The sequence below is a fragment of the Drosophila yakuba genome, chromosome 3R (genome assembly GCF_016746365.2).
Source record: "Drosophila yakuba strain Tai18E2 chromosome 3R, Prin_Dyak_Tai18E2_2.1, whole genome shotgun sequence".
NCBI classification, from domain to species: domain Eukaryota; kingdom Metazoa; phylum Arthropoda; class Insecta; order Diptera; family Drosophilidae; genus Drosophila; species Drosophila yakuba.
Genome location: NC_052530.2, coordinates 8,813,315 through 8,821,530, shown reverse-complemented (window position 1 = coordinate 8,821,530; position 8,216 = coordinate 8,813,315). Strand labels below are relative to the sequence as shown.

General features: G+C 40.1%; 2 protein-coding genes across 2 annotated transcripts; one reads left to right on the top strand and one right to left on the bottom strand.

Annotated features, from left to right (window-relative positions):
• Positions 1–2,425: 2,425 nt before the first annotated feature.
• Positions 2,426–5,447, top strand: LOC6536034 (esterase B1). Its single transcript, XM_002096613.3, has 5 exons — positions 2,426–2,562; positions 2,622–2,895; positions 3,061–3,211; positions 4,135–4,868; positions 4,957–5,447. Exons 1-5 carry the CDS (start codon positions 2,549–2,551, stop codon positions 5,407–5,409), a joined length of 1,626 nt encoding a protein of 541 aa, XP_002096649.3. The 5' UTR covers positions 2,426–2,548; the 3' UTR covers positions 5,410–5,447.
• A 1,068-nt stretch (positions 5,448–6,515) lies between these two features.
• On the bottom strand, positions 6,516–7,183 carry LOC6536033 (ubiquitin-conjugating enzyme E2-18 kDa). The gene has a single exon (XM_002096612.4). It carries the CDS (start codon positions 7,053–7,055, stop codon positions 6,594–6,596), a length of 462 nt encoding a protein of 153 aa, XP_002096648.1. The 5' UTR covers positions 7,056–7,183; the 3' UTR covers positions 6,516–6,593.
• Positions 7,184–8,216: the final 1,033 nt, after the last annotated feature.

Sequence of the window (8,216 nt, the reverse complement as noted above, 5' to 3'; positions counted from 1 at the left end):
AAGTAAGCGCCGGCTAAGTTTAGTGCCCACCGACGTTCGCCTCGCATACACAAGCCCAAACACAAGCACAAGCACACACAGCTTGTCGATGATGATTTTTCCACTCGTTTGCCCATTCCGCACTGGCCACGGGGTCGAATGAGTGATATTCTAGCGCTAGCTGGCCGCGCGCTTGTGTGCGCTATGCACTCAAATAAATGCCTTGGGACACTCGGTTTGCTCGATTGAATCGCTTGCTGGCTGTTCTGGGCGCCGTTGTTTTGTTTAGGCGTTATCGTTTTTGTTGCTGCCGCTTTGTTTATTGTTTATAGCATGCCCCGCCATTCGGCTATCAGCCCCCCGCGATTATTATTAATGTTATTGCTGTTTTTGGGAGGAGCTTCCCTGCCCGGTTATACAAAAGTGATTACATTAATTGAGGCCTAAATCAATATAATGCTGTCTTCGATTCCTTTTAAACTAAAAAATACATTTTTACAGATTGTTAATTTGGTAATGTTTTTATGTAGGCTTGGGAAAGAAAAGCTCATCATAAAACAATATTTAATTCATGACTGCATAATATTAATTTCTGTTTGCCAGTTCTGCTGCTGAATCTCATGCTGAATCATGTTTTGTAAAAATTAAATATTTGTTTACTTGTTTTAAATTAGAGTTTGAAATCTTCTGCGTGTTCCTCGATTCTACGCATATAACATTATTTTTTTTAAATATAATTAAAAGTATGTAAATAAATATACCATCTTCAATAATACAGGTTGTCACTTAAGATATAATGTAACCTAACCTAAACTAATTTACTCAACGCAATTATATGTATATTATTTATTTATACATTATACAAACCAGTTTTCAGCATTTATAAGTAGTTAAGTTAACTTAATATGAGCTGTTGACCACAATTATAGTTCCCTTAGATAAATAGTTCCCTTGATAAATCTATATGGTGCAATTAGCAAAGTAGCTGGGAATATTATCGATGGCTAGAATTATAAAACAACACGAAATCAATATAGAAATATTGCTGACCATCAGAAAATGTACTCCCAGCTAATTGAGTTCGTTTCCCCAAGAGGAAGCACCAGTAACACCATATAGTTCATGTAATTATAGAATATTATATCGACTTCCCAGCAATTTCCCCCCACTAAGCCACGCAAACTGACGTGCTTGTATCAGGTTCATTTTCATGTGATAAGTCAACGGCTGGCTTTTAACTGTGCTCAGCAGAAACCGCTTTTCATTTTTATATGACAAATTTTTATACGTAATTGGTCAATTGAACTCAGCAAGAGTAATTGCCTACTGTTGACGCCGCTTTAAACCATTTGACGGTTAATTTATTGAGCTCACATCATCTCTACCAGGCATGAATCTAATTTTTGTTGTTTGTACTGATGCCAAATGCCCAAATGCTTTCGACAAACTGCGGTGCTAACGTGCCCCTGTGTTCAGTTCTGGCAAAAACATTACGCAACAAGCAAGTGTTTTACAGCAGTGTAACTTACATAGGCCCATAAATAACATGAAGAACACGAATCACTTCTGATGAAGTGGCTACTTTGTTTATTTTCGTATAAAAGACTACAATTCGTCGATTGCAACTTTAGGTATTTAGGCAACAACAAGGGGGAACCCTATAGTCGAGCTCGACGGCTATCTGATACTCGTTACTCACCTAGTTAGTAACTGCGAGGGAGAAATTGCCAGCGTTTCCGACCATATGAAGTAAATATTTTCTTGATGAGGATCAATAGCCATGTCCGTCTGTCCGTTCGTTTTTCCGTCTATCTGTCCGTATAAACGCCTCGATCTTAGGAACTATAAAAACTAGAATGTTGAGAATAAGCAATTTCTATCAATTTGCAAAAAAACTTTTTGCCAAGTCCACAAACCGTCCAAAACTTGCAGCCCAGCCTTTTCAAAAATGCTTATTTTACAGCTTCCGACATCGCCAAGTACTCTAACACAGTACTCGACAAAGCCACGGTGCATTCCCAAGATATGGAAGCGCCTGCCAGGATAAACGTTTGCTCCGAATACAGCCACAAGGCCGTATAGGTCATCTATAGTCTTCTCGAAGAGTAACCCAAGCTTCTGGGTCCCTTTTAAGTACCATAAGATGCGCTTTGACGCCTTCCAGTGCTCTGCTGAGTGCTCTCCTGAGTTTAACTGACACGACCGAGCAAAAATTGTTTGAATTACCTATAATCATTATTGAAGGCTCAAAGGTGATAATGAACATTTTCAAAGCCAGCTACATTTAACAAGATAGGACGATTTAAGCTTATCGCCGTAACTGTTTTGTTTTTATTATTTTTAAACTTTGCTTTTGTGGCAAACACAAAAGTTTTTGCTTTTGTGCAAAAGCCTTTAACAATTCACACGATTAAAAGATAAGGTTTGCCACAAATTTTACCACATACGTATAAAAGCTCGATCACCGCACAAAGTTTTTCAGCCCCCAACTTTGGCCTTTTGTGTTGTTTTGGCTTCGGATTTCAAGCTCATTAGATTGTTGGGACCCACCGCGAACGGACGACTCCTAATGATGTCAGAAAGGTGAGTTTTTCAAAATCAGAATCCCCCAGAATTGAATTTATTGAGCTTGCCTCTAACAGCCTGGAAACTTGCGAGCTTACCCTGCCCGTGGGTAAAATTAAGGGCGTAAAACGCCTCAGTCTTTATAACGACCCCTACTACAGCTTCGAAAAGGTCCCCTTTGCGAAGCCCCCGCTGGGAGAACTGAGATTTAGGGCTCCGGTGCCTGCAGATCCATGGAGCGGAATTCTGGATTGCACCCACTACGCAGAGAAGCCAACCCAGAGGGGTTTGCTGACTCGAGTTGTCGAAGGCGGCGAGGATTGTCTGTATCTGAACGTATATTCCAAGCAGGTTAGTGTACTGCGTGCTATTTGGACCAATAATAATCCGCTAAACGAAACCTTGTAGGCCCGTTAGCTTAAATATTTAGCTTAATAGTTTTTAAAAAAGCTATTTAAACAAATTACGATTCTGCATAATCGATTAGAATGACTGATAGCTAATTTATTTTTACAGTTGAAGAGTGACAAGCCATTGCCGGTAATGGTATACATTTATGGCGGGGCCTTCACCATAGGAGAGGGAACCCGTGAATTGTACGGCCCGGACTATTTTATGGCCAAAGATGTTGTTCTTGTGACGCTTAACTATCGTGTAGATTGTTTGGGTGAGTAATCTGAAACTGATACCAAATATCTTATCAATCACAACGGTTTTTTGTTGTGCCTGTGTTTTGTAATCCTTGGATAGAATGTGACCATCTACTTTTACTAAAAAATATACATAATAATTTAATTATACCAGCTACTCGTGGAATAAAAGAGTATTCTTTATTTGCTTAAAGATATGCAACACACAGAATGTAGCGTTTCCCAAAAAAAAACTATATACCAATATTATTGATCGATCTGGTCATTCCCGGTTGTCCATCCGTCTGTCTGGTATTTTATACATGGGACACAAGATTTAGTTTAGATATTGTATTATACAACCACAACAGTTTAAGACTTGAATTATTTGGCGATTCATTCAATATCATACGATTTCTACAAAAAAAAAATTTAACGGAAAAAACGATAGTAACGTTTTCTTTTTTTATTTAAAGCTCAAACTCATAACATATAACACGTGGTTTTTTAGTCACTTTTCGAAATATTGAGGAGTACTTAACATAACATTAGGAAATTAATAATATGTCTTAAATCTTCTGATATGAAACTAAATCACCTTCTGACAAGGGGGAAAACGGTAGGCACGATCGCTCAACATAAAAGGTATAAAATCATCTTTTGTAAGGGAAATAGTTTTTTTTACTTTACTTTATAAACAAACATATAAAGGAGGTGCTTTAGTTTAATAAGTTTTTCTTTAAAGGTTGAAATATAAAACCAATAAGCTCCATTTCAATCCTACGTAATATTTATATTCTTTCTATTTCTGCACATTTTATTGGAAGTCAATAAAGTGAATGGTAGAAAAGCACACTCACATTTGTTAAAATAATTTAATTTAATTTAAAAACGATATTTCTTAAAAAAATAAAATAAAATAAATTCATTTAATTTAATTTAATAACGATATTTCTTAAAGGATTCCTGTCGCTCAAGGATCCGAGTCTGAAAGTTCCTGGAAACGCAGGTCTCAAGGACCAAGTGCTAGCTCTCAAGTGGGTCAAGCAGTACATTTCCAACTTCAATGGCGATGATAGTAATATTACGGTATTCGGAGAGAGTGCCGGCGGTTGTTCTACCCACTTCATGATGTGTACGAATCAGACCAGGGGACTGTTCCACAAAGCCATTCCCATGTCGGGAACAGTCCACAATTACTGGGCCATTAACCCGACCGAAGACTTTGCCTTCCGCCTGGCTCAGCAGAATGGTTTCACTGGCGAAAATAACGACGCCAAGGTACTGGAATATCTCCGGGGAGTTCCGGCTAGAGATTTAGTAAACCATAGTTTGATATTACCCGAACACCGAAGGAATGGTCTGCTCTTCGCCTTCGGGCCCACAGTGGAGCCGTATGTGGGTGAGGATTGCGTGGTCCCCAAGCCGCCGGTGGAGATGGCCCGGGATGCGTGGTCTAACGATTTGCCCGTCATGCTGGGTGGAACTTCCTTTGAGGGGCTCTTCATGTATCCAGCCGTTTCGGCCAATCCTAAGGCGTTAGATGACCTAAGGAAGGATCCACTTAGCCTGGTGCCGGTTGAAGTGCGTGAGGTCAGCAGCGAGAAAGAGAGTCTGGAGTACAGTCAGCGCCTTATCAAAGCCTACTTCGGCGATTCACCACCCAGCTCAGCACTAGTTATGAATATGCTCGATGTAAGTAACAGGGCTTACCAATGTACAAAACATGTTGTTTTGTTTATTTGTTAGGGGTTTATTATCAAAAATATTTTATTTACTTTAGTTATATTCCTACAAAATATTTTGGCACGGTTTTAATCGCACCTTGAACGCAAGACTTACCTATGCAAAAGCACCAACATATTACTATCGCTTCGACTTTGATTCGCCAAACTTCAACTTCTACCGGGCTAAATTCTGTGGAGATAAGGTTAAAACAGGTGTGGCCCATGCCGATGACCTGAGTTATTTGTTCCGGAACGTGGGCTCTTGGAAACTGGAGAAGACATCTGCGGAATATCGCACCATCGAAAGGATGATTGGCATTTGGACGGCCTTCGCGGCGACCTCCGATCCAAATTGCCCTGAGATTGGTCATTTGGACTGGAGACCATCTACAAAGGATGATTCCAAGCGCGTTATCAACATCAGCAGCGATGTTAGTATTATAGATTTGCCCGAGTATGAAAAAATTCAAATTTGGGATAGCTTCTATACGCGAAATCCATTGATCTAAACATACAAATAAATTTTTACGCATTTACGTTCTCGAAAGTGGTGTTTTGCTAACCGAATTGGTAAAATATACGCGTTTACGTATAATATAGATAGTTATCCAATATCCGAGCTGTGAGGCTAATTTTCGTTAAGCAGAGCTACAGGCGATTTACGCGGCCAACAACTACGTGGTACATAATTCTGGAAAGCCTGAAGAGGATTCTTAATCGTATCGGCCCATAAGTCTCTTGTCTTCGCTATCCAAGATATGGGAAAGGCTGATTGCCAACAGATTAGGTGACTTCATTTTTGATGATTTTGATTATCTTGAGGATCACCCTTGTCAAACGGTGGACCTTTGGCCCACACTTGAAAGTGGTCAGAGAATGCAACAACTGCGATGATTGGTTAACAGAAATGCACCATGACCCCTAGAGCCAAAAGGGCAGTCTACGTCCACTATTCGGAGTGCAGATCTGGGGTATTGCTGCAAAATCCAACTACAAGCGCATAGAGCTCTTACGAAATCGTGCCATACGTGCCATCACCAACTGCCCATACTATGTACGTGTATACAGTGGAAGAGCAGATCTCAAGGCAGACTAGCATTTATAGTGATAGGCTTAAAAGACACCACAAGATGCTTACTCCCTGCCAGACCTCTAAAAATACTTAAAAGAAAGGGTTTTGCCAAAACAATTGGACAACTTTAAAGACCCCCTCGATGTTTGAGATATAGTTGTAAGTCCTCCCGCGATAAGTGTGAGGTTTGGTTATATTATTTATTTGTTTAGTTGCGCTGTTATGGTACTCGTACTGCATGTACAAATTCGTCGCCTTAATAAAATTAAAAAAAAAAAAATGTATCTGCCAAAAACTTTTGCAACGCCCACACTTTTAAACAATTTTTTAATATTTTTTTAAAATTTTTTTTTCTCAATTTCTACCGATGTTCCAGAAAATGTTGAAATGTATCGTTGAGTAAGGAGTATCTGATAGTCTGGGAACATTCTCTTGTTAAATTTTACTTCTTTTCTTGCCAATTTCTATCGGCACACCGTCGAGTTACCTCGGTCCATTAATACGACTTACATTTCTCTTAGCGAACATTTAAAATATGACAACTTATGTCTGACAAGTTTTAATTCATGGTCCAAACTATATATAATTTTGATATACAAATAATGTGAGCTGCCGCTGACCTTACTCCGGTCGCTTCTCCGCATTCTTCTTGGTGAACTCTTCGGCCGTCTTCATGAACTTCTTGTGCTCCTTGACGAACTCCTCAGCCAGGTCAGAACGAAGCGGATGTTCTGGCTCCGGGTTGTGGACGATAGCTACCAGGGCCTGGAGCACCTGCTCGGTGCGCGTCGTGGGCTTCCAGTTGTCTGTGCTGATGATAGGCAGGCACACCTCTCCTTTCTCATCCACGTTGGGGTGATATATTTTCGTCTTAAAAAGGATCTTTGGGGGCAAAAAGGGATACTGTGGCGGGAAGTTGATTTCGATGCGGAAGGCGCCCTTATTGTAGGGCGCCTTTTCCGGAACCAAAAGTCCCGTCCACATCAGCAGGGACTCGTCGCTACTCTCGATGTTGCGCAGAGTGCTCATCTTGGCCTCAACCAGATCAGAGAGTTCCCGTGTCAGACGACGAGTGGCAGCCATTCTATCAGCGGGATCAGAGTTCCTTTCCTTTGTTTTCCCTAGATCTCGGAAAAAAACTTGTCAATTTATAAATGTCTAAAAACTTAATTTTCCTATTGCTTTAATGAAGGTTTGACAGTAAAGTCAAAAGGACTTGTCGAACTGCAATTTACATTTGTTAGTTTAGTAAAAGATATGAAGGTTTACAATTACAAATCCAATTTATCAAACGTATTTAGAAGTGATTACATATTTTAGTAAATTGATAAAAAATTAACATTAAAACAAGAGAGAACGCTATAGTCGAGTTCCCCGACTATCTGATACCCGTTACTCAGCTAGTGGAAGGGAGGAGAGTCTTAAACACAGTTTTTGGCGGTTTGTAGGCGTGGCAGAAAGTTTTTTGGCAAATCGATAGAATTTTACAAGACCAATACAAAAATGAAAAAATATCTAACAATTTTTCAAAAGTGTGGGCGTAGCAGCTTTTGGGCGGTTTGTGGGCGTTAGAGTGGGCGTGGCAAAAAGTTTTTTGGCAAATCGATAGAAATTTACAAGACCAATACAAAAATGAAAAAATTTCAAAACATTTTTCAAAAGTGTGGGCGTAGCAGCTTTGGGCGGTTTGTGGGCGTTAGAGTGGGCGTGGCAAAAAGTGTTTTGACAAATCGATAGAAATTTACAAGACCAATACAAAAATGAAAAAATATCAAAACATTTTTCAAAAGTGTGGGCGTGGCAGTTTTGGGCGGTTTGTGGGCGTTAGAGTGGGCGTGGCAACATGAATCGACAAACTTGCGCTGCGTCTATGTCTCTGGAGTCTGTATGCTTAATCTCAACTTTCTAGCTTTTGTAGTTCCTGAGATCACAGCGTTCATACGGACGGACAGACAGACGGACAGACGGACAGACGGACATGTTCATATCGACTCGGCTATTGGTCCTGATCAAGAATATATATACTTTATATGGTCGGAAACCCTTCCTTCTGCCTGTTACATACTTTTCAACGAATCTAGTATACCCTTTTACTCTACGAGTAACGGGTATAATGAATGTAAGCAGGCGATATATCGAGCAGTTGGCAGCGTTGGTTGGAGAGACTAGAGTTGGCAGCACTAGAATTTGGAAGTCGATCGAGAGCCAGCGGAGAAGAAGGACGTGTAAAAAGTTGCTACAACG

Excerpts from the sequence above, each read along its gene's own strand:
- LOC6536033 (XM_002096612.4), bottom strand. The coding sequence starts at position 7,055 with ATGGCTGCCACTCGTCGTCTGACACGGGAACTCTCTGATCTGGTTGAG.
- LOC6536034 (XM_002096613.3), top strand. Across the intron at positions 2,896-3,060 it reads TGAACGTATATTCCAAGCAG|TTGAAGAGTGACAAGCCATT; the intron begins GTTAGTGTACTG and ends TTATTTTTACAG. Across the intron at positions 4,869-4,956 it reads TAGTTATGAATATGCTCGAT|TTATATTCCTACAAAATATT; the intron begins GTAAGTAACAGG and ends TATTTACTTTAG.